Source organism: Siniperca chuatsi, linkage group LG24, assembly GCF_020085105.1.
Source record: "Siniperca chuatsi isolate FFG_IHB_CAS linkage group LG24, ASM2008510v1, whole genome shotgun sequence".
NCBI lineage: Eukaryota > Metazoa > Chordata > Actinopteri > Centrarchiformes > Sinipercidae > Siniperca > Siniperca chuatsi.
Window position 1 is genome coordinate 180,001 of NC_058065.1, and position 25,248 is coordinate 205,248.

The window sequence follows — 25,248 nt, forward strand, 5'->3', positions numbered from 1 at the left end:
TTCAGAGAACATTTTTCCTTAATCGATCGATCAAACAGTTTCTACTTTCCTTTAAAGAACAATAAGTTTGATGTTTATGTGAAGCTCATTCAGAACTTCAGCTAGATTCTCCTGAATTTAAAAAGCTTTTCTGCTCTGGTTAACAAACTGTCTGAAGTGGAAGATAAACTGAATAGAAAACAAACTGCAGCTTTATCGACTCCGAGCTTCGTGGTCGATGACATGTCTGCAAAGGTTTTGGGACTCTGTGTGTGTGAATAATACTGTATGTGAAAATATTAACGTTACGTCCACAGAGCTATGCATTTTCTATTTAACGTCCAGCTTGGCAATTAAAGGTTTTTGATGAGTATTTTGGTGTTTTGGTTCATTCTCAGAGATCGTTTCAATAATTACAGCAACAAGTTCGACTTCAAAATGTGTCTTTTACCTTCAGATCTTCTGTTCATTTAATTGTAAATTGAAGTTATTTTTAGTTTAATTTGATATTTTTATATATTTCTTTGGAGTGACAGTAAAAATAATTCTGTTGCAGAAACAGTCGCTGTGTTTTTAGTCATTTCTAAACCAGACTGAGCTCTAATTTCATGATCAAATAAACCAAACAGACCGAGAGCTGCTGGACGTATATTTTAAACTGATTTAAATAACTGCAGCAAAATATCAAGTGATAATAATAATAATAAAACTTTATTCATAGAGCACTTATCAAAACAAGTACAAACAACAAGAGAAATATAAAGAAATAAAATACACAAAAGCAATAAAATAAACAGTTCAGGTAAAATCAGGATCTGCTTTCAGATAAAAATGTGATGGTGTCCCCCTTAGTTTCCATCCTGGACTCAGGAGCAGACAGGAGACCCCTGCCCGAAGATCTCAGACTACGTGAAGGTTCATAAGGGATTACAAGGTCTAAGATACAGTCTGGAGCCATGAAGAGCCTTAAAAGTAATCAACAAGTGAAATGAAAATGTTGGGCTTTATTTCCAGCTGTTAGATGGAGAAGCTTTGAAAATCACTTTGAGTTCATTGATGAATTTATGACAATAACCTGAAAGATTTCTGTAGCTGTGATCCTGTACAGACTCAACTGATGTGTTTCTCTAACAGGAGGAGACTCTCCCTCCTACAGAGAACACAGAGACACTGAGGAACCAGGCCTGGACCAGAACCCAAAGCCAGGATAAAGAGGTTCAGTGAATGTGGTGTTGAAGGTGTGGAGGTGGATCAGTGTGTCAGAGGAGACTCTGAAGAAGGACAGAGTGCCAGCAGGACAGTCCACATACACTGCTACTCTGTTAGAGATGGAGGAGGAGGAGGAGGAGGAGGAGGAGGAGGAGGAGGAGGAGGAGGAGGAGATGGATGTTTCTCTGTTATTGTGACAGACAGAGTAACGACCATCATCAGAGCAGTTCAGTCTCCAGGACTGATCATTCCCTCCAAACCAACAGTCTTCTCTGCGTCCTCTCCTGCTGATTCCTCTGTAACTCACTGATATATAAACTCTTCCTCTCCACTCGACCTCCCAGTAACAGCGACCAGTCAGACCATTTCTACACAGCAGCTGTTCCCAGCAGTCAAACCTGTCTGGATGATCAGGATATGGCTGATCCTCCTTCACACGTGTCGCCTTCCTGTTGTCGTCAGACAGTTTGATCTTTCTGTTCACTGTGTTTGTGTCGAGTGTGAGTTCACAGGAATCTGATGGAGAGAACGAGACACAACACAGCTGCAGTTATTAATCTATCATCTGTTTGATGACGACATCAGAGACGTGAATGAGTGATGTCACAGTTTGAAGATGGCTGAATGTGTGCTGCTTTGTTTTCATGAATCAAAGTAAAAACACACTTACACTTCCTCAGACCTGGTCTCAGCCATCGGACTCCACCGGGCTCCACCCTGAAAGGAGGAGGGGGTCAGACCAGCACGTCCTCTTTCAGCACGCAGACATGTGTGGTTCACCCAAATATGTGCGACCACATTTGGTATTATTGAGTAAAAGACCATTCTTTATTTTAATTTGTGTAATTAAGAGCTTTATTTGTACATTTATAATATGTCGCCCTGTGTTAATATCGGTGAGTAAAAGAACAAAGTAAGCGGAACCTTTGACTCTGTGGTCGCGCACCCCCGGTTGCCTGCAGCGGGCCAACTTCCTGTTCCCCTTTAGACGCCAGTGATGGGAAGTTCGGCTCTTTTCAGAGAGCCGGCTCTTTCGGCTCCTGAACGGCTCTTCATTTAGGATTTTTTGTAGGCCTTTATTTTACCAGAACTTTGCCAAAATGAACGGTTTGTGTGTTGGAAACCCTTTCATGTGCAGTGTTTTTATGAGAATCCTTATAACTGCCTAATTTTGTGAATTTTTTCTGTTACAAAACCATTCTTTTGTTTAATATTTTAATTAAACATTTTATTGCACTAATTAACAACAAAACAGCAAATAAATCCACAGAACAGAACTGGAACCAAACTCAAGCGAACAGCATTAATGTCCTCAGTGAAGGTCGGCATTCAAACAGTCCGATGCCTCAGCTCGGATGGACGGATCCTGTTTCTTCTCTCTGTGAGTATCTGCCCTGTTTCTGAGGAGATTCTCTCTGAAGGAGCAGAGCTTATACCTGCATGTGTGGGGAAGCCAGTAGATGCTGCTGCAGCTGCTGGTTTTTGGGATGAGCCACACCAGGATCTGCAGATGGTGTGCTAGCTTGCCCTCTGTCCTCTAACTGCACTGTAGGATGGACAGTCCTCACATGTCTCTGCAGGTTTGTGGTGGAACCTTCATCTTGCAGTGAACTCTACCTTTATTTTACAGACTTTTCTTTTTGTTATTGTGGTCGCCACGCCTGGGACCCGTAACACATGGACATGACATTACTCTCATCCACATCTACACAATCTGTGCATTTACATTATTAACATTTTGTGATAATATGTAAATGTCCCTAACAGGTGGAGTACCTTCACAGTCCACGTCTGAACAATCCGCCCATAATTATTATTATTTCAGAGCCTGTGATTGGCCGACATGTTTTCACGACAGTTAAACGAGTCGCTGTTTGTAGAAAAGGCCGGAACACACTCTGACCAATCAGAGTCAAGAGTCAGCGCGTCGGGCCCTCCCACTCATCACCTGCGCTCAGGTAGCTGAAGAGGAAGGACGGCAGCAGCTGTGAAAGGCTGTTTTACTCTTCTGTTTCCCCGTTTTCTGACTGGTTGAAGTTCTGTGTGCGGCCCAAAACGTAAGTCCTACTTATTCCGTAGCTGTCCCGGGTCTAATGCCTGGCTATCTGGAGACCAGGTTTCTGGGTCTTCGTGAGTTTGCTACTGTGTGGAGAAAGTTCTGGACTGTGTTACAATGAAACAGTCACTTGAGTGAGAGGTGGACGGTTTATAAGTTTACAGTCATATGTTCATATTTGGGTTGTGTTATAGTCGCCAGGGGCAACGTGGAGCCACGTGATCAGCTATTAAAGGTGCAGATCACGGTTTTGCCCTGTAATGGATCAGTGAGTTGTAACTGGTGTGGCTAATTCTCAGTTTGTGTTAATGTGCATTATGTTAGCATGCCGTCTATGCCAATTCTACCTCAGCCTTTATTACATGGAAATGAAGGGAACTCTTGTTTATATTGTTCTGTACGCTGGCGGCCACAACAGCTTCGGTAAATAATGCTAGTGGTAACATTGATGGTCGAATGCCGATCTGTTGCCTGTAGAGAAATGTAAATTCTACGTACACCGATATACTGCGGCCTGTGTAATTGTTTAATTATACTGATGCCTATTAATGTACTTTCTTTATTATTTGCTTATATTTCAGAACCACATTCAACTTCATGTTCAATTTGTCATTCATCTGGTTTCTCAACAAACATTCCTGGATCGTCAGACATCTCTGGTTAAGTACTGACCGGACTCCCTGCAGCGGGCCAGTTCCCAGTTAACCACATTTTTAGTGTTTTTATACTATTATTATATAATGAAAAATCATTAAAAATCTAAATGTTTTGACTAAACAAACCAACGTAGCTTTAATCGTTTATGTTCTCCTCATATCCCATATGTGACTGTGCATCATGTGTTATCTTTATCTTCTCGTTATCAGTGTAAATATGGTGAATAAATTACCATATATCTGGGAGAAGTCGTCATGACTCTTTCGTGTGTAAATCTTTTAATATCAAAGTCCCGGAAGTTCCCAAGAACTAGAAGAGCGACTCAGTGTCTGCAAATTTCATATGTTATTATTTCATAAACTAAATTACATACAATTGTTCTAACAGCCGGCCCGAGGAAATCAGGTCGGCTGAGTCAGTGATCTCTTTTAGGTCCCTTCTTATAACATACGTTAATCAGAGAGCCTTTCCTGATTTTACTAGAGTTTTCATTTTCTTCTTTGTCTTTTACTTAGTTAAAGATGTTTTTCTTGTTTTTTACGTTTTCTTTTAAAACCAGATGGTTTTATGACTTGTGTTTTCTTTTGCTGCCTTTGTGACGGACTTTGTAATATGGATTTTGGTCTATAAATAAAGATTATTATTATTATTATTATTATTATTATTATTATTATAACCATGTCCTGAACCTCTCTGAACCCTGAGATGAAATAGATTCGATGAAGAGGGCAAAAAAATATATTCCGCAAAAAAATAATCTGTCCAAACTGCATAAATTATTACCAACAGGCAAGTTTGTTCCTGGAGATGTTCTCCTTGGAGACCTCCTACACAAATATCCCCTTTTTACGTTCAACCAGTGTTTCTGTTCTGAGCAAAGGAAAAAGGCTTCCTACATGTGTGATTGTTCATGTAACTCTCATATCCACCTTTAACCAAAAAGACCTCTTCTATCAGACTGACTGTCTGTGGCTGCAGCAGGCCTCTTCATACCTGAGAGTGTCCAGTCTCCAGTGTGGATCCTCCAGTCCAGCAGACAGCAGCTTCACTCCTGAGTCTCCTGGATGATTGTAGCTCAGGTCCAGCTCTCTCAGATGGGAGGGGTTGGAGCTCAGAGCTGAGGCCAGAGAAGCACAGCCTTCCTCTGTGATCAGACAGCCTGACAACCTGCAAACACACAAAACAACACACATGGCAGATCATCTGAGGGTCCTGCTGCGTCCGACAGATACAAGAGGAGACTCTCCAAATAAATTAATAAATAAATACAGTGACTGAATCAGGGATTCAACAGTAACCATGACATTATGATCTAAATGTTAAAGAGGATACAGCCATGCTAGCAGCTCTGTGAAATTAAGTGGAGCTTGAAATTTGGAGAAATAACTTGAAATCCTGACAGAAGAGATTTTTTTACTTTGCAGTTTTACTCTGAACATGTTGGAAACGTGACTGAATCAGTAAAAAAACATGAAATGATAATATCATATAATGATTTCGAAACAACAATAATGCTCTCTGTCTCACTCAGAATTCATATTTCATGCTGTACAATACGTGAACCTCAATTAGTGCAAAAAAAATTGGAAAATTCAGAGACTTTCTGTACTGTGAAATTTGAAATCCTGACAGAAGAGATTCAGGAAACGTGATGAAATGGAGCTTAGAGAAATCATTTTTAAACATTGAGACAAACTGTGACTTAATCTGACCTGAGAGTTTCCAGTTTACAATGTGGACTCTCCAGTCCAGCCGTCAGCAGCTTCACTCCTGAATCCTGCAGGTTGTTGTTACTCAGGTCCAGCTCTCTCAGACTAGAGGACTGGGAGCTGAGAACCGAGGACAGAGCTTCACAGCTTCTCTCTGAGAGGTTACAGACACTCAGTCTGGAGAGACAACAGTAAGGAAACAAGTAAGTAGTTTTTAATTTCTTTCTCCTGTTCATGAATAAATCCCACTTTGTATCTACTTACAGAGCTTTGTTGGAGGCTTTGACCACTGGCAGCAGCCTCAGAAGAGCCTCCTCTGAAACAGAGTATTTCTTCAGGTCAAACACATCCAGATCTTTTCCTGATGACAGTAAGATGAAGACCAGAGCTGACCACTGAGCAGGAGACAGTTCATCTGTGGAGAGACTTCCTGAACTCAGAGACTGTTGGATCTGATCCACTAGAGAACGATCATTCAGTTCATTCAGACAGTGGAACAGATTGATGCTTTTCTCTGCAGAGGGAGTCTCTTCGATCTTCTTCTTGATGTACTCGACTGTTTCCTGACTGTTTTTTGAGACACTTCCTGTCTTTTTCAGCAGGCCTCGTAGGAGAGTCTGATTGGTCTGCAGTGAAAGTCCCAGGAGGAAGCGGAGGAACAAGTCCAGGTGTCCATTTGGACTTTGTAAGGCCTTGTCCACAGCACTCTGGTGTAGAAATTTTAGATTGTCTTTAAATAAATTAGACCACCAGGAAGTTGTTTGTTCTTCTGACATCAGATTGACACCAGAGCTGATGAATGTCAGATGGACATGAAGAGCAGCCAGAAACTCCTGAACGCTCAGATGGACGAAGCAGAACACCTTGTCCTGGTACAGCCCTCTCTCCTCTCTAAAGATCTGTGTGAACACTCCTGAGTACACTGAGGCTGCTCTGATATCGATGCCACACTCTGTCAGGTCTGATTCATAGAAGATCAGGTTGCCTTTCTGCAGCTGCTCAAAAGCCAGTTTTCCCAGAGACTCAATCATCTTCCTGCTCTCTGGAGTCCAGTGTGGATCCGTCTCAGCTCCTCCATCATACTTGATGTTCTTCAGTTTGGACTGAACCACCAGGAAGTGGATGTACATCTCAGTCAGGGTCTTGGGCAGCTCTCCTCCCTCTCTGGTCTTCAACACATCCTCCAGAACTGTAGCAGTGATCCAGCAGAAGACTGGGATGTGGCACATGATGTGGAGGCTTCGTGAGGTCTTGATGTGGGAGATGATTCTGCTGGCCTGATCCTCATCTGTGAATCTCTTCCTGAAGTACTCCTCCTTCTGTGGGTCAGTGAACCCTCTGACCTCTGTCACCATGCCAACACACTCAGGAGGGATCTGATTGGCTGCTGCAGGTCGTGTGGTTATCCAGAGGCGAGCAGAGGGAAGCAGGTTCCCCCTGATGAGGTTTGTCAGCAGCACATCCACTGAGGTGGACTTTGTAGCATCTGTCAAGATTTTAGTGTTGTGGAAGTCCAGAGGAAGTCGACACTCATCCAGACCGTCTAAGATGAACAAAACCTGGAACTCTTCAAACCTGCAGATTCCTGCTTCTTTGGTTTCAGTAAAGAAGTGATGAACAAGTTCCACCAAGCTGTACTTTTCCTCTTTCAGCACATTCAGCTCTCTGAAAGTGAATGGAAATGTGAAGTGTATGTCCTGGTTGGCTTTGTCTTCAGCCCAGTCCAGAGTGAACTTCTGTGTTAGGACTGTTTTCCCAATGCCAGCCACTCCCTTTGTCATCACCGTTCTGATTGGTTCATCTCTTCCAGGTGAGGGTTTAAAGATGTCTTCTTGTCTGATTGTTGTTTCTGGTCTGTCTGGTTTCCTGGATGCTGTTTCAATCTGTCTGACCTCATGTTCATCATTGACCTCTGCTGTCCCTCCCTCTGTGATGTAGAGCTCTGTGTAGATCTGGTTCAGAAGGGTTGGGTTTCCTGCTTTAGCGATCCCCTCAAACACACACTGGAACTTCTGCTTCAGGTTAGATTTAAGTTTACGCTGACAAACTCCAGAATGACTTCCTGAATAAACACACATAAAATCAGATCAATAATATTTCCCTCCATCTCTTGAGACATCAGTAAATGTCCCGTTTATCCAGCATGTTAAATCTTTAAAGAAATCCTCTTACTGCTCTGCAGACAGTCAGCCAGCTCCTCCTGCTTCATTCTCCTCAGGAAGTGCAGTGTGATCTTCAGAAATGCCTCTCTGCTGCTCCTCCTCTGCTCTTCCTCATCACCGTCCAACACCTCCTCATCCTCCCTCTGACTCTCTAAGCATTCTGGGTAATCTGATCTCAGAACCGTCTGCATCTTCTTCAGTTCGTTCTTCACAAAAGTGACAATGTTCTCCTCCAGCAGCTGGAACAGAATATTATATGAATGAAACAATCAAACTAAAATCATGGAACCAAACATCAGATCCATGTTGGACAGACTGACAATCCACTGGTCTAAAAAGTGCAGCGTGGAGATTATTGTGAACAGAATAGATGTAAAAGTAGTTGTTGTACATGTACAGACCATAAATATGGAGTCCAGGTGTGTTTGATGCTGCTGGGCAGACTGACCACTGGGAACCTCTGAGCTCTCCTGGTCGACTCTGTGGAGGAATCATGAAGAATTAGCTCACATTATGTCTGTCCACACAGAGACAAACATGAGCTGAAGGTCCTTTGAGTTAAAGTGTTGATTACAACATTGAATCAGATGGTTTTCCCTTACATTAAAGTGGTGGTCGTACTGCTGATCCCACTGTGAATCAACAGTCCAGTCTGCATTTGTTGAAGTTATAGTTTAGAGTATGTTTATCTACAATATCTCAATAGGAAGGGTTAGGAATGACATGTTATGAGGAAACGTAAAGGACAGCGTCCCAGATGAAAAAGAGTTTCCAGATGTGTCTTTGTTGTCCAGGAAAGTAAGATAAATATATTTTGAAGGTAACCAAGAAGGGCCCCAACTAAGGTTAAAGGTCAGTGTCTAGAATGGTGTATATATACATTCAGCTTTTCTTGGATCTGTGAGTATTCCTCGTACTACTCCTCAGCTGATATTAAATCCCGCCTGATTGAAGATCGACTCGTGACTCTGTGTGTGAGTGACTAAAACTTGACTCTCCCTCAGTGTACACTGCTAACATCACCTGAGCAAAGGCCCTCCAGTGGAGCTGCTCAGTGTCTGGTTGTATCAGACTGGTTGTACTGGGCAGCTCCCACTGGGAATGTGTTTGACTGTGTGAGTGTGAGGCAGCTGCTGCTGAAAGAGAACATTGGTGCTCAGAGAACTTCCACATAAGTCAGTAAAGGTTTAAAAACTGGAGATCTCACAACTGAGAATCTGATACAAACACACTGTTTAGTTTTTAGTATCAGTTTTAAATCCTCACCTTTGATCAGCAGAGTGACGTCCATCTTTGAAGCCTATAGGACGACCCATGGACCTGTCACTCTTCATGGACACACAGCTGGGTTCTGGTTTTTCCAGCTTCCTCCTGATAGAAACACATAAACACAGTATATAATCTGCACTGCACCCAGAACACAGACGAACAGTGTGTTGTGGAGACATTTGACTGAAAACAGTTTGCTGGTTGTTTTGTCCGGCCATCCAGCAGAACTGTTTTCCACCACTGAAACACAACGTTTCTTAAAGGCACTGCAGAGTGAATCAATGTAGAAACAGTTCTCTCATGTTGTAGGAAACAAAGCAAACTGAGCAGCTGTCTGATTGTCAACACTCAGACATCTGAGTTCTTCCATCAGCAGCATCAATAAGAAAGCAGCTGTGTTTCCTCAGACTCTCTGTGATAGTTGCTATGGTTGAAGATCTAAGGCTTCAGGTTCCCGTAGGAAAGGGCTGTCTGACGGCAAGGTAAGGCAGTGAAATTATTCTAAATACAGCGTACACTTAAACTGATATTTTTTTAGGTGGGCCTTCTTTTAGGGGGCTAAAATCTGTTTAGTTTCGGCTCCCGTCCACAGCAGTGCATTGCTTAGCTCCCGTGCTGGTCCTGTCTGCTTCTCCTAACTGTCCACTGTATGTATTTATAAGGGGAAACCCACAGAGACCACTGTACCTACTGTGTTTACAACTGAAGCAACATTAGAGACACAAAGATCTAATACGACATAAAGAATGTGTCGGCCTACAAGTGAGGAAAACATTCATGAATAATAATAATAAAGCAAATCTCGTACAACCCTGTGTTGTAAAAATGATAAATACAACTACCTTATTCCTAATGTTAATTACTGTTAACATTATTACAAATGTGTTGGTTCAGTGACTTTTTCTGTACCAGCACTGTGTGCAGGTTGTTAATTTAAAAAAAAAGGAAACAATTATCTATTATATATAATAGGTAATATATATATACCTATTTTGTGTGCCTAGGACTTTTGCATATTTTTGCCGTGGTATCGAATGTCGTTCTTTTTACTAGTTTTGTTTTGAAGTTTTAATTTCTTGTATCAACAACATGAGGAGGGAAATAAGAAGCTGGTCTCCCATAGATCCTGTACAACAGGGATGGAAAATCACTTTTTAGTCTTCAGACTCAGAAGCTGCTGGAGAAACTAGCAGCTATCAGCAAGAAAAGGATCAACACACCAAAGTTCAATAAAACATGAAGCTGAATGATTTCAGTCTGTGTATCATCGCTTCATTTTCCTATAAAATATTGGACCAAACCAGGACTAAATGTCCTGATCTCTGAGCAGATTTTACTGTTACTGACAGATAACAAACTGAACTGTGGGGTCCGTCAGCAGCGACACTGTTGGCCTGTATTCTAACGTTTGCATTACTAGACTCATCACAAATATCCTGACTGTTATTTACAGACTTTGGTAGGTGAAGCTTTTTAGGACAAAATTCAAAGAGCAGTTTCAGACTAAAGACACTTTGGAAGATCCCCACTTGATTTGTGTAAGTCAGACTGCTGAAGCCTCATATTATCCTCAGCTGAACTTTACAATGTGTTTTTCCACAGAACCAGGACTGTGGATTCTGTCCTCCACCACTTCCATTGAAATCACATGAGGAAGAGATCTGTTCAGGGCCAGTGTGCACAGGAGGACCAGTTCCAGCCACCAACAACTCTTTCAGTGTACATGTGGGCACGTCAGTGTTGTTTAGGGACAGACTGGAAAACACCTGAACCTGTCCTTTAATACTAATCTTCATCTGACCTTCATCATGACCTTCATCATCATCACTCTAGGAGAACAGGAACATTATAAGGACAACTGGTCAGACTGGACTTAATGAGGACAAACATCAGCAGTGAGCAACATGAGGATGGGAAATATGAACATTTTAGGTCAGACTGTCCAACACTTTGAATGCTGACAACTACTTACTGTCTGTCAGAGACATGTCTTTCACATGTTTTGTAATGTTCTGACATTTAAAATCATGCTGAATCTGTCAGTGGTGAAGCTGGTCCTTTGAAAATAGCGGTGGCTCCATGGACTGGTTGCTCCTGAAGGACACACAGCTGGGCTCAGGTCCAGGTCCAGGTCCAGGTCCAGCAGAGTCTGGTCTCTGCTGCTCTGGCCTTGAACACAACACACACAGAGCTTTGAGTGTGAATAATGATGGTGCAGTGATCTGAGTGCTGAGCTCTGACATGGAGAAGAGTCATGGACAGTTAGAGATCCTCATCTCACCTCTGAGCTCTGGTCTGGCTGCCATGTTCCCCACACAGACTGGTTTTAGAGGGAGGGGCTCCCTCCTCTCTGTCCTCACACTGATTCATGCTGCTGAACTCACATCCACATCAGCTCACACACACTTTGATCTGGAGAGGAAACACAAATCCTTCATCTGCACATCAACTGAAATCCTCCTTTCCATCATTTCTCCTGTAAGAAGATCAGCTGCTCCTCCAGTGATTGGCTGTTACTTTCTGTTTCATATCAGTGTCAGCTGAATGCAGTCAGACAGCAGTGAGGCAGAGGAAGCTGCCATCAGCTGCTGGACTTCTACTATCAGGCCACTAGATGGCGTCATGAAGCTGCAGTGAAGTGCAGATTTAAAATATTGTGAATATTTGTTCAGACCTGTTCTGTGTGTGTAGTGTGGAGGAGCTACAGCTGTATTGTATTGAGCCATCCTGTGTTGTATAAAGACAATAAAGCTGAACCTTCAACCTCGATAAGGAGCCCAAAGTCCACAGAGGCGAAGCTGAACTTCAGACAAACTAATGTGGCAGCAACAAATATTCTACTTCATCTCTGAGACCAAAGTGTATCTGAACGGCTGCTGTCACTGTTATATTATTACTTTATTATTGTGTCACTGATGTGTAACTACAACTCTGTGTTGTAGCTGGCTGAGGTGGAGCCACTTTGAACTGTTTTATACACTTTGAGGAAGTTGAATGTTTAATAGTGAATCTGAATCTGAAAAGTAACAACACGTAGTGAAGTAAACAGTCAAATATAGGCAGATACAGAGCAGAAGTATAAAGCAGCAGAAATATTCAATTCAAAAATACAGTTTCCAGTTAAACTGAAGCGACGAGCCTAACAGCTTGACACAACATGGCGGAGATTTGTAACAGTAATGGCGGCTGTTTGGCCTCCTTCGTCCCGAGTTTCCAGTGAAACTCAGTTAAACGGAGTTAAAATGAAGCGTCGAGCGGCAGCTTTCTGCTGTTTCTGTGGAACTAAGCTGCCGACAGCTTGTGTTAACGAGTCAAACACTTCAGACGGGTTACATTACCTTCAGCTGCAGCTTCAGAGGAGAAAACTATCTGCGACACGACGTTCAGAGAAAGTGAAAGTAAACTTTGAACAGGAAACACCCAGAGAGGCACGTGACCGTGACTCACAGCCAAAACACAAGCAAAGTAAGAAAAACATCTTCATCATTCGACAACATTTAAACAGGAAATAAAACTAGAAACAGCGCGCGTGAAAAAATAAAGATGCATGAAAACCAAATCTAGACGAGCTTTATTCTTATTGATTGCACCGCTGATTAATTCAAAAGCACTGAGTGGTGTTACTTCCTGTTTGTTTAAATCAAATGCAAATAAAAGGCTCAAACTGAACTGTTCTCATTCTGGAAGTGGAACAAGTTTACAACAATTTACAAATTAGGAATCTTTGAAAATCACTGAGAAGATTAATGGTCATATTAAACAATCTTTTCTTCTTCATGAAGTCCAGGAATGAAAGGAAAAGACCAAAAATCTGTTTTATTTTTATGTGAAAATAATTGACCAAATATAATAACAGTCTTTAGGATCAGCTCAGTTTTCATGTACAACCGTGAGCATGAAAATGTTGCGCTTTATTTACAGCTGTTAGACACGTGATCTTCTCACTTCCGCTCGTTCTTCTTTAATTAGCGTCTGAGTTATTTCCACCAATCAGAAGCGGTTGCTAGGCAGAGCTGGTTCACCTGACCAATCACCTTTTTTTCCTGTGGACGTTGCCTAGCGTCCGCGCCGTGACCCCGAAGAGGAGAAAACAAACTTGGACAAACGCGTGAAAACACGGAATAAAAGCAGGATTTGAGCGTCGCTTCGTCGGCTCGGGTTGCTAACACGGAGGGAAACTTCAGCAGTGAAGAAATGTGGACGCCAGAAAAGCTTTGGAGCAGTTTTTGGGGAGCACGCGGTGATGAGTGGAGGGGCTGGACGCTGCGCAGACCTGCGGCTGGAAGGTAAAGCTAACAAGCTAGTTAGCTAGCTGTTAGCGTTAGCTTTAGCCTGGGCTTTTATCAGTTAGCACTAATTAGTTTGCGGTTTGCTTTAGTGCTGTGGTAGAAAGTAACAAAGGACAGTAACTCAAGTACTGTACTTTAGTAAGCTTCGAAAGTGTAAACTATGGTTTTAAAAGCATCTGAAAATAAGATTTGAACGTCTGAAATAATGGCTTTACTCTTAAAAACAGGGTATCTGCAAGTCTTGATAACTCTTCAGAAACCTTGAATTTATTTTCCTCAAAAAAGGCCTTAAAGTTTTTAAATATAATTTACAAAAGTGTTAAATATGTGCCCGACACGTTAGTTATAAAATGTTTTTGCATCTGTTTTGTTTTTGTTACTTTGACGCGTCCTTGTGATTGGCTGGTAGCTGTGAGAGCGGCAAGTCCCGCCCTACTGTTTTGCGATTGGCTGGTAGTCTTTCGTCCTTTGATTGGCTGACGCGTAGCGGCTTGTGACTGTTTTGGATGCTAGCTGTGTGATTGGATGAGTGTAGATATTGTCGATATGGAGAACCAAAACAAGCGTCACAGTTTTGTTATATTTTAATTGAAGTTGCTTTAAATGACGCGTTTGAACCTAATGTAGAGCTGAATATATTATCTATCATTTTTAACCGGTTTCCTTCACACATTAGCTACAGGCTGCTATAAGTAGGCTGCTACAGTTAATAACAGTCGTAGCTTGGTGGGGAAATAACTGACTGACCTTCCTAAACTTTATTTCAATAGATTTGCCTGAACATACTGGTTGACACAGCAGACTACAGTAATATTAAAATAATAAATGAAGAAGTACTGCCAAAACAAACGTTTTAAGTTTTGAATTAATTTGAAATATCTCACGACTGCAGCAGGCTCAGTTTTAAAGCTAGAGTCAAGATACTGCTATCATGAAAGTGATCGGGGCTGAATCACGTAGAAAAATAAATTCATAATGTGCAGGACTTGTTTGATATGAGGTTTTTTCTTTATTGTTGAATCTGTTATATATAACAGCTGTATGTGTGTGTGAGGGTGTGTATATGGGAGTTATGTGCTGAACCGTCTCAATTGAATTGAATTGATGCACTTAGCAGTCCATCACTGGGGGCCATCTTCCTGATGTACTCCTGGATCTGTGATCTGTGGATCTGTGGATCACCTCCCTCGTCCCGCCTAGCGTACAGTCTCTGGGTGCTGGATTTGGGCTGAAACCCTCCGTGCATTGTGAGGAGCTTCCTTGTCTTGATATCAGTGGCCTCTATCTCCTCCTGTGGCCAGTTTACTCTCCTCGCTGCCTCCTCGTGCATATATTTGTCAGAACCGGTATCTGTAGCCAGTCTTAGTGACGACTGGCCGAGGGGTTCAGACCTGTGCAGGACAACAGCGGGGATGGCGCATCACGTTCATGTATGTGGCAATGAGTCGTAGGCTTTCTTGTAGTCAATCAGCTGCTGCTCGACCAGCAGGACCTTGCAGCTGAATAACTTCTTCCGTGTTGCCATAAATGTGTTTATGTATGTATGTATATATGTATATATATATATATATATATATATATATATATATATATATATATATATATATATATATATATATATATATATATATATATATATATATATCTAAGACTGTATTCACTACATGTTTTATCTGCTACGGGTTTACGAGTCTAATGCGTTTCCTCTCAGACTATAGAGCTGGTACATGTGGCAAAATATCCGTTAAATGATCATATAATGAGCAATAAAACATGAAATGGACTTTAATCACATAACAAAACATGCCTTTGCTCCTCAGGGAGACCATTAACTGCCTTTTCTTACTGGAGCTATACTCGAATGTATCTGCGCACACAGAGATCTCTGAGTTCTCCTCTTCACATGAGGCTCCACACTGGAGCTGTTTTCCAGCAAATATGTTAATAACAGGCCGTCGCTCCCTAGACATAATGAATATCACACCGTGACCTGTCTTGGAGTATTTCTACTTTTCTAAATATGAGTGCATCTTCTGATTTTTGAAAGAACACCGCGTTGACGAAGACGCCTCATGTTGTTTAGTTGTGTTTCTCACAGGAGCTAAAACTGAGGAGGTGGCACCGATGAACGGCCCGACAGTTAATCTACACCTTCTAACGGTAAGTCAGCACTTTCTGTTGGAGCACAGTAGCACCTGTAAGCCTCCGAGGCCTTTCCCTCTGACCATGTGAGTAAATCTGTTGGCTTGTTGAAGGTTTCACACGCTGACACCGAGAGAGACTCTGAGAACAGAGGACTTCCTGGAGGGGATCGAGAAGGAGGGCGACTCCATCGCTGTGGTGATGTTCAGGATTACACGGGCCAGCTGTTCAACATGGCCGCCATCACTGAGGAAGGTAACATCAACACATGCAGATACCACGAGGGATCTCAACTAACACACACTAATGCATCAACAATTATCCAGTAATATATATTATTCTTTAATTTCATACCCAAATACGTTTGTACATAAGTAGTAGTACTACTTGTTCCACCACTGTTGTTCATTTACATGTAAACACACTGTTTTCTTTTTGCCATGTTTCAGCCAAAGTAGTGTGTGATCACACTTAATGCTGCAGAAAATCTGATGTCTATTTGCATATTTTGTTGGTTGTTCCAAATTTCAGTCTCATCTACTCTCACATGAAAACTCTTAAAGTAGTAATAGTGACAGTAGATAAACAGCATAACTAATAATCCTGTCTGTTTTGTCTGACAGGGCTGTTACGTGTGTTTTGATTGTGTCCACGCTGAGCTGCACGACTACCTATAGGACCTGCTTTCTGTAGCTTTGTCTCTGCTGATAGTATTATCAAGGGTGAATGTCCCACGTAAGACTGAGCACAACCTGAAGACTTGGTTCTAGTGTCTGGCAAAGCAGCCTGTTTCACTGGCCATGTAGTCTAGTTTAATAGTGTAAATGTTGTTGTAAGGTTTGTAATCAACTATTGCTATATGGTTGTTGCAACTCTTTCAACATTTTCATTGTTTTTATTATGTGCAAAAATCCCATGCCTACATCAGTATTTTACAGAAAACCAATATAAAGCTTGCAAATGTAGTTTTTATTTTTAAAACTGCACAACATTAATTTCCCCTAAAATCCCAGCTGCTCCTTGTTCTCCATCCTATAACCCCCTGCTTCTACCTCACCAAGGCCCCAGGGGGGACACGGCCCCCCCATTCCCTCCCTCCCTTCACGAATGTCACTGATGCTCCGGGTACTGGCGACGGCAGGATTCGAACCAGGCACCGCTGGCGCCTTACCACTTACGGTCACGGCCGAACCCTCCACGCCACCGAGTCCCCTTCGCATCAGAACCTTTTCTCCGGGCGCTTTTATCTCTTCGCTTTGGGTTTTGGACTTCAAAATTGACTGAGCCTCGATAAGGATCGAACCCACAACCTCAAGGGTACCGAGCAGTCTTCTATCACCCCGAGCTACTGGACCAGACAGGTGAACTTGGTTTCTTGGCGCTTTTCACTCTTTACTTTCAACATTAGCTTTCAAAACTTACTGCGTCAAATGAGGATCGAACCCAGATCCTCGAGACTTCCAGACAGCCGTTTACTTACGCCGGTGGACGAATCAACCACGCCACCGAGTCCCTGTCGCATTAGAGCTTTTTCTCCGGGCACTTTTATCTCTTCGCTTTGGGTTTTGGACTTCAAACTTAAAAATTGACTGAGCCTCAATCCAACAACCTCAGAGCCTCCAAGCAGTCCTCTATCACCCCGAGCTACTGGACCAGACAGGTGAACTTGGTTTCTTGGCGTCTTTCACTCTTTACTTTCAACATCGGCTTTCAAAAATTGACTCCGTCCAATGAGGATCGAACCCAGATCCTCAAGACCGCCGAGCAGGTCTCTATCATCCAGAGCTACCTGATGAGACACGTGAACTTGGTTTCTTGGCGCTTTTCAGTCTTTCCTTTTAAGGATCAGCTTTCAAAACACAGTTCGTCACTTAAGGCCCGAATCCAGCTTCTTGAGACCTCGAAGTAATCCTCTACCATCCTGAGCTAATGGTCTGGAGACTTTGAAGGTCACCCGAATGTATTGATTAGCAGAACGAGACAAAAACACACTGGAAGGGGAGTCTTTGTCCCCCACAGCGTTCAGGTAGCCTCGCGCTGTAGACCCAGACTGCGCGCTAACGCTGTAGGGGTATTTAACGCTGCACATATGCGACCATACATTAAGAATATGGTCAAAGTGCTTGAGCCCCGCTACAATGTCCATCCATAAATGTGCGGGAGACGCCACGTCATAAGGTTTGAACCCACATCCTCAAAACTCCTGAACCGTCTTCTAACACTCTGAGCTATGCGGTTTGAGACGCTGGGTTAGGGCCTTTCGCTTTTTCCTTTGGACGTCCGGCTTCAAAACTCAAAGATTCGAGGGAGCATCGAACCCACATCCTCAAAATACTAATAAAGATATCTAGCGTCCTGAGCCACTGGACCAGGGACATTGGGTTCACCATTTTGTATGACATTATCCAAGAATCAAGGATCTAACCCATAATTCAAACTCTTTGGAAGAGTCCAGGGCCAGAGACAACAACAGAATCATTTTTAAAAGCTTTTCAGTTTTTCAAAAGTCTCTGAGTTGCCCGGGGATCGAACCACAACCTCAAATTTACAGCAAAGTCTTCTAACACACTGAGCCACCATATCTGCTCTCTTCGGAGTTTCTCTCTGAGCGCTTTTCAGTCTGACACCTGAAGCCACTGAGCAAAAACAATCAAAGGGTCATTTTTAAAGCTTTTCAGTCAGATTTCCATGAATTTGTGTGCTGACATTTCCTCTAGCGCCACCATGTGGTTGACATTTTTGGCTTTTAGTGAAATAAATGTCACATTTATTTGATACAAACTGGGTCACTGAGAGGCTGTTTGGAAGTGTTGAAATAGGAAAAGAACTATGTGGGAGAGTAGGGTGTTGTACTACCAACCTTGTGGTCATTAACTCTGGTGTCTAACCTCTAGGCTATTCAACCACGGCTCTGTTACCTTCACCTGAAATTTACCTAACGGTGTTAGACTTGGTAGACCGCTGTTGATGTGGAATTGACACTGTAAGACTATGCCAATGACAGTTTTTTGTTTAGTATAAAATATATAATTTAGGAGCACAAAATGTTTGTTTTTTTAAATAACAGCACCTGTGGCGTCCATAAACATGGAGGAGGTGCCATGTTGAACCCAAATCCTCAGAACCTCTAGTCTGTCTTCTTCCACCCTGAAGTATTTGATCTGAGACAACTCGCTCCTCTTTCTTAGAGCTTTTCACTTTTTCCTTTGGACATAAGACTTCAAAATTCACAGGTTAGCGTGAGGACCGAACCCGCGGCCTCATAATACCTGACGTAGGATCTAACAACCTGAGCCACTGGACCACAGATACTGAACTTGTCACTTTGAAAGCTTTTCAGTCTTTCCTCTGAGTTTCGGACTTTAAAAGTGTTTGAGTCGCTCGAGGATCGAACCGCAACCTCGAACTACTGCTGAGCCTTCGAACACGTTGAGTCACCATGTCTGCCCTCTTCTGAAGCTCTCTCTGAGCACTTTTCAGTCTAAACTTCGGGTGTTGGACTTCTAAAGTAAACGAATCATCTGGGGATCGAACCCATGTCCTCAAAACACCCAAAGAGTCATCTAGCAGGTTGAAGCACTGGGGCAAAGAGACTGAGCTCCTCATCTATAAATCTCTTCTGGGTGTTGGATGTCACAGTTCGTAAGATTACCCGAGGATCAAACCTACAACCTAGAACTCTTTAAGGGAGTCCACTAACGCTTCAAGCTACTGAACAAGACACAATGAAAGTCTCATTTTTAAAGCTTTTCAGGCAGATTTCCATGAAATTGTGAACAAGTGAGCCCCTGACATCTCCTGTAGCGCCACCATGAGGTTGATATTTTTGGCTTTTAGTGAAATGTGGTTCAGACATTCATGTTCCCCTCAGGATGAATTGTAATCCTTTTGTTGTTAATTGGTTGAATATCATCCGGGGTAATGTCGGATATGTTGGATAACGTTTGTCGATCAAACCGACAACGAGTTGGTCAGACGGTGTTAATGTCGCCAGTTCCTCCTCCTCCTGAATTATCTCTCTGTAAGAAGTTCGGCTTGTTTGTCTTCTTTTAGAGTTGTTAATGAGGTGTCTGCTTCCAAAGCTCTCTGTTAAACTAAAAGTCTGAACCCTCAACCTTCCAGTCTGAAGTCAGCAGTGCAACTGTTGGACTTCAGCGACTTCAGTCAGGATTTCGAACTCCGCTGGTTGCAAAAAGAAGTCCATGAGTAAATGAGACTACTTCTCAATTGATTTATTACCTCAGTAAACAGTTTCCTAATGAGTTTATGGTCTCAGAAGTCTTCTTCAATACAGCATGATGTTCATGTTTGAAAGTTATGGTCCCATTTAGAGTAAAAGCTAATTGTAACGTAACCGTTAACGTGAATTACAGTCTGTGGTCAGGATGCTAACACGATCACAGTGACTACAATACTGACTGTGTTGTCATGTTCGCCATCTTAGCGTAGGGTGTGTTAGCATGCTGACATTTGCTAATCAGCGTTAAACTTCATCCTGAGGGGGACGTGAATGCCGGTATCAAAGTTCCTTCAGTAGATATGGAGACCCTGCTGAGAAGATTGCACAAAGAGAAAGAAAGCAGGGAATTAAGGCAGTGACCTTTAGCATCTCAAACAGATACCTGCAGTGTCGTCTCAACTCATAGACGTTTTCCACCATCTCGTACAAACTGGTTCTCTATTAAAGCTCCCTTTGTATCTCACTGAGCTACACTGCTGCTGTTATTGTGTTTGTTTGTAGTTTTATTTCAGCTTTTGACACAAGAATACGAGAAATAAAGAGCACTGGGACTTGAACCACCAATCTTACAATACTTTTATTATTTGTAATATATGTACAAAAAAGAACTGGTACAGAGACACAAAGTGACCACATGCAGCTGCATCGCAATCCAGCAATGAATATTTTCATCATTTTGTCTATAAAATGTCAGAAAATAGTTATAATATAAGATAAATTCAGAATCCTTTCATCCGTCCAACAGTCCAAAACCCAAAGATCTTCAGTTTACTGTCGTATATGACAAAAAACAACAACACATAAAATCTTTAATTTTAAGAAGCTGGAACCAGCAGATGTTTGCCATTTTTGCTTTTGCTAAAATGATTAAGCGATTACAGTTTTTTTCTCGATTGCTAAGACACATTTCTTGAAAGCTGCTCTCCTTTTCTCTAAACTGTGAACACAAAACACAATTTTCAAGCTACGTTCACAAAATCTCAGACTCTTCTTGCAAAACCAAACTTTCACCTCAAAACAGTTCAATCTGTGCTCAAAACTGAACTGTGTTGTCAAATCGTGCCCCGAGTTGATCAAAATTAAAAACACTACTGAACAGCCGCTAAACACTACGTAGAAAAATAGAAAACACAATGCTCGGGACACGAAGCTGGAGAAATAAATGTTTATTGTTCACTGTAGGCTAAATGCATGTTGCAAAACAAAACAAACCTGTGCATTTAGCACTCGGACAAAAAGACAAAACAGAAATCTTATGCGTTTGCTGCTGGTGTACAGTAAGCTCATGTAAAAATTACAAAAATATACATGAATACCAGGCCTACAAACAGTTAGACCAGCCCTCCATTACAACACTACAGTATATTGGTACAGTGATGTACTGAAACATATATTTACTTACTGTGGTACAGTTTATAGCATGTCATACATCTGTCTGTCAACATTTACATACTGTACTATAATGTCAAAAAAAGGTAATTACCTCTTCTCTAAATCTTGGGATTATGGTGGACACAGTGAATCTACTGATGTTTGGTTGTCCAGCCTCCCTCATGCTCACACCATGGACAGGAACATGGTCAGTCCCAGTCGCTCTGATTTCATCAGATATTACTGTTCCTGGTCTTCGCTGACCTCCTCGACCTCCTCTTCCTCTCAGATTTCTGTCCATCGCAGGGCCTCACAAACCAGCGCTCTCTGAACTGGCTTACTTTACATGTTCCCTCACATCATTAGCCACAAGTGGGATCAGTTTTGAGTTGTTGTTCACTCTTTCCTTTCAGCATTGAGGATCGAACCCAGATCCTCGAGACTTCCAGACAGCCTTCGACCACTTTGAACTTACGCCTGCTGATGAACCGACCACGCCCCCGAGCCCCCTTCACCTTTTCTCTGGGCGCTTTTATCTCTTCGCTTTGGGTTTTGGACTTCAAAATTCACTCCGTAAGGATCGAACCCACAACCTCAGAACCACCAAGAAGTCCTCTACCACCCGGAGATACCGAACCAGGCAGGTGAGATCTCTTTCTCTGAGCTTTTCACTTCTATAATAAATCTGCAATGTTGCCTTCTGGTAGTTCGACCCCCCCGGTTCTGATCATTTTCCCTCTTTTTGATAGAGGGGGTTCAGGCTTCTTGTTGTTCTTGTTGTATTTCAGCCCTTTCTTCCTTGCACCTTCATCTTGTAGCCGAGCAGTTCATGTACATTTAGTTCGTTACCTTAGAGTAAACCATTTTTATCTACAGAGGGAGCGGGTCCCCTTCCCTGGAGGCCGCCATGTTTGTACAGTAGCCCCGAACGGAAAGCGTTTCATTTTCAGGTCACCGGTGTTTGTGCGTTGTGCTACACATTTAAACGTACACTAGTTCTGCTCAAGCACTCACAGTTTCAGTTAAGTCTCATATACGTTTATCTATTTATAGGAAACTTTAAAACAACCCCAGGTTTCCTTCACATCTCGAATGAAGCATCACCACGTAACATGTTACTAACTCGACGCGTCTTTCTGTCCCTTTTCCGCGTTCAGCAGGTACTTCTGCCTCCGGAGCGGCAGTGTTTTGGACTCGGAAATTCGAACCGGATGCTGCACGGCTGCTGTCTTACCGAGTCCCCTTCGCAGTGGTGCTGTCTCTGTCGAGGATGACGTTAGACTTTCACTGCCCCTGCTTCTATCTTCTCCTGTTACTTCAGGAATGTCTCTTCTGCTCCGGGTGCTGGCGACGAGCAGGATTCGAACCCAGACAGGTGGACTTGGTTTCTTGGCGTTTTTCACTCTTTTCTTTCAACAGCAGCTTTCAAAATGAACTGCGTCAAATGGATCGAACCCAGAGCCTTGAGACGTCCAAACAGCTTTCTAACACTCTGAGATATTGGACTGGATTGTCGGGATTTGTTTCTTAGCTCTATTTTTCAAATACGTACAATTTTAGTTAAGAAATCTGCGTTAATATTCTACATGTGACACGTAACATCGTCAAAACTTTCATCCTGTCCAAACTCCTCTTCCTGGCGAACATCTTCCCCCCTTCACACAAAATGGTGATCCAACTCAACAAACAGTGTGTGAACTTAGTCTGGGGAGCAACCAGGGAGGTAACCAAAAGGGAGCTGCTGTTTAAAAGCAGAGACTTTGGGGGTCTGGGAGCTTTAGAGCCGGGGGTCAGTTTGTTGCTGTTGTTAAAATGTAAGTGCTGCCATCTCCAGGAATGCTCTCTGGGTCGGAGATCGCTCACAGCGGCAGAAGAGACGAGGCAAAGACAGACGTGGCCCCTATTACAAACTCACTTAGAGTGATTTCATTGCACAATACCAGCACTTAAAGATAAACTGGTGTGACTTTAGTAGCTCTCCTTGTGAGAGCTGTGGTTTCGTGGAGTTGTTATGTCATTTCTGTGTACAGATCTGGAAAACCAGATGTGCCGTGGTTTTAAATCAGATCGTGGCAACATGGTCGTAAAACACGTGCTGACTGACCTCCAGAGGAGGAGGAGGACTATTGATAAAAGACTTACTGCAGTACTTATACTTTTGGTACTTTAAGGATGCTTATACGTTTGTAGATTTAAAAGGTTGAATTTTAAGCTTCGAAAGTGTAAACTATGGTTTTAAAAGCATCTGAAACTAAGATTTGAATGTCTGAAATAATGGCTTTACTCTTAAAAACAGGGTATCTGCAAGTCTTGATAACTCTTAAGAAATCTTGGATTTAGTTTCCTCAAAAAAAGGCCTTAAAGTTTTCCCAAAAGTGTTAAATATGTGCCCGACACATTAGTTATAAAATGTTTTTGCATCTGTTTTTGCATCTGTGTCTGTGTGTTTATATATACAGTGGGGCAAAAAAGTATTTAGTCAGCCACCAATTGTGCAAGTTCTCCCACTTAAACAGATGAGAGAGGCCTGTAAGTTTCATCATAGGTACGCTTCAACTATTGAGAGCCAGAATGGGGGGAAAGAATCCAGAAAATCACATTGTCTGATTTTTAAAGACTTTATTTGCAAATCATGGTGGAAAATAAGTATTTGGTCAATAACAAAAGATCATCTCAATACTTTGTTATATACCCTCTGTTGGCAGTGACCGAGCTCAAACGTTTTCTGTAAGTCTTCACAAGGTTTTCACACACTGTTGCTGGTATTTTGGCCCATTCCTCCGTGCAGATCTCAGTGATGTTTTGGGGCTGTCGCTGGGCAACACGGACTTTCAACTCCCTCCAAAGATTTTCTATGGGGTTGAGATCTGGAGACTGGCTAGGCCGCTCCAGGACCTTGAAATGCTTCGTACGAAGCCACTCCTTCGTTGCCCGGGCGGTGTGTTTGGAATCATTGTCATGCTGAAAGACCCAGCCACGTTTCATCTTCAGTGCCCTTGCTGATGGAAGGAGGTTTTCACTCAAAATCTCACGATACATGGCCCCATTCATTCTTTCCTTTACACGGATCAGTCGCCCCGGTCCCTTTGCAGAAAAACAGCCCCAAAGTGTTACTGATGGTAGCCTTTGTTACTTTGGTCCCAGCTCTCTGCAGGTCATTCACTAGGTCCCCCCGTGTGGTTCTGGGATTTTTGTTCACCGTTCTTGTGATCATTTTGACCCAAACCAGGAACCGCTGGCGCCTTACCCCTTACGGTCACGGACGAACCCTCCACGCCACCGAGCCCCCTTCGCGTTAGAACCTTTTCTCCGGGCGCTTTTATCTCTTCGCTTTGGGACTTCAAAATTGACTTAGCCTCGATAAGGATCGAACCCACAACCTCTAGGGTACCGAGCAGTCTTCAATCACCCCGAGCTACTGGACCAGACAGGTTGACAACGTTTCTTGGCGCTTTTCACTCTTTACTTTCAACATTAGCTTTCAAAATTTGCTGAGTCAAATGAGGATCGAACCCAGATCATCGAGACTTCCAGACAGCCTTCGACCGCTTTGAACTTACGCCCGCGGGTGAACCAACCACGCCACCGAGCCCCCTTCGCATTAGAACCTTTTCTCCGGGCGCTTTTATCTTTTCGCTTTGGGTTTTGGACTTCAAAATTGACTGAGCCTCGATAAGGATCGAACCCAGAACCTCAAGGGTACCGAGCAGTCTTCAATCACCCCGAGCTACTGGACCAGACAGGTGGACCACGTTTCTTGGCGCTTTTCACTCTTTACTTTAAACATTAGCTTTCAAAATTTACTGTGTCAAATGAGGATCGAACCCAGATCATCAAGACAGCCTTCGACCGCTTTGAACTTACGCCCGCGGGCGAACCAACCACGCCACCGAGCCCCCTTCGCATTGCCACCTTTTCTCTGGGCGCTTTTATCTCTTTGCTTTGGGTTTTGGACTTCAAAATTGACTGAGCCTCGATAAGGATCGAACCCACAACCTCAAGGGTACCGAGCAGTCTTCAATCACCCCGAGCTACTGGACCAGACAGGTGACCTTGCTTTCTTGCCGCTTTTCACTCTTTACTTTCATCATCGGCTTTCAAAAACTTAATGCGTCAAATGAAATCAAACCCAGATCCTCTGGACTTCCGAGCCGGTCTCTATCAT

The 25,248-nt window shown here is 42.8% G+C and overlaps 3 protein-coding genes and 1 long non-coding RNA gene across 15 annotated transcripts in view; 2 read left to right on the forward strand and 2 right to left on the reverse strand.

Annotated features, from left to right (window-relative positions):
- The window catches only part of LOC122871995 (mid1-interacting protein 1-B-like), a 2,183-nt gene extending 1,831 nt beyond the window's left edge, over positions 1-352 (forward strand). The window contains exon 1 of the mRNA XM_044187656.1: positions 1-352. This exon is cut by the window's left edge and continues 1,831 nt beyond it. The gene's annotated coding sequence lies outside the window, so the exon portion shown is untranslated.
- A 615-nt stretch (positions 353-967) lies between these two features.
- Positions 968-25,248, reverse strand: part of LOC122871907 (NLR family CARD domain-containing protein 3-like) — a 752,187-nt gene continuing 727,906 nt past the window's right edge. Inside the window, exons 1-9 of one of the 2 annotated variants that reach the window (XM_044187493.1) lie at positions 11,323-12,904; positions 11,077-11,210; positions 9,039-9,143; positions 8,174-8,252; positions 7,783-8,011; positions 5,875-7,672; positions 5,614-5,787; positions 1,859-1,905; positions 968-1,704 (exon numbers count right to left, since the gene is read on the reverse strand). In XM_044187493.1, coding sequence (XP_044043428.1) covers positions 1,130-1,704; positions 1,859-1,905; positions 5,614-5,787; positions 5,875-7,672; positions 7,783-8,011; positions 8,174-8,252; positions 9,039-9,106 — 2,970 coding nt within the window. In that variant the 5' untranslated portion in view covers positions 9,107-9,143; positions 11,077-11,210; positions 11,323-12,904 and the 3' untranslated portion in view covers positions 968-1,129. Of the gene's footprint in view, positions 1,705-1,858; positions 1,906-5,613; positions 5,788-5,874; positions 7,673-7,782; positions 8,012-8,173; positions 8,253-9,038; positions 9,144-11,013; positions 11,029-11,076; positions 11,211-11,322 lie in introns of those variants that run through there. The other variant, XM_044187494.1, reaches the window with a different exon arrangement.
- On the reverse strand, positions 1,906-2,618 carry LOC122872014. The gene is made up of 2 exons (XR_006376975.1): positions 2,414-2,618; positions 1,906-2,144 (listed from the first exon to the last, which is right to left on the reverse strand). It is a non-coding gene; the product is annotated as an uncharacterized LOC122872014 (long non-coding RNA).
- Positions 12,984-23,507, forward strand: LOC122871972. 11 transcript variants are annotated; one of them, XM_044187623.1, is made up of 6 exons: positions 12,984-13,327; positions 15,429-15,490; positions 15,586-15,797; positions 21,497-21,727; positions 22,244-22,335; positions 22,405-23,507. In XM_044187623.1, exons 1-6 carry the CDS (start codon positions 13,285-13,287, stop codon positions 22,515-22,517), a joined length of 753 nt encoding a protein of 250 aa, XP_044043558.1. In that variant the 5' UTR covers positions 12,984-13,284; the 3' UTR covers positions 22,518-23,507. The 11 variants fall into 11 exon arrangements, 7 of the variants coding, with proteins under 7 accessions (XP_044043558.1, XP_044043560.1, XP_044043557.1 ...); XM_044187622.1 differs by having other exon boundaries at positions 12,988-13,327; positions 22,241-22,335; XM_044187621.1 differs by having other exon boundaries at positions 12,988-13,327; positions 21,497-21,723.

What these genes read in the sequence shown, in the direction of transcription:
- LOC122871972 (XM_044187619.1), top strand. Translation starts at nt 13,285, where the DNA reads ATGAGTGGAGGGGCTGGACGCTGCGCAGACCTGCGGCTGGAAG. An exon ending in TTAATCTACACCTTCTAACG is followed by an intron (nt 15,491 to 15,585) that starts GTAAGTCAGCAC and finishes GGCTTGTTGAAG; the next exon opens with GTTTCACACGCTGACACCGA. An exon ending in ACCCGGAGATACCGAACCAG is followed by an intron (nt 21,724 to 22,240) that starts GCAGGTGAGATC and finishes TTCCGCGTTCAG; the next exon opens with CAGGTACTTCTGCCTCCGGA.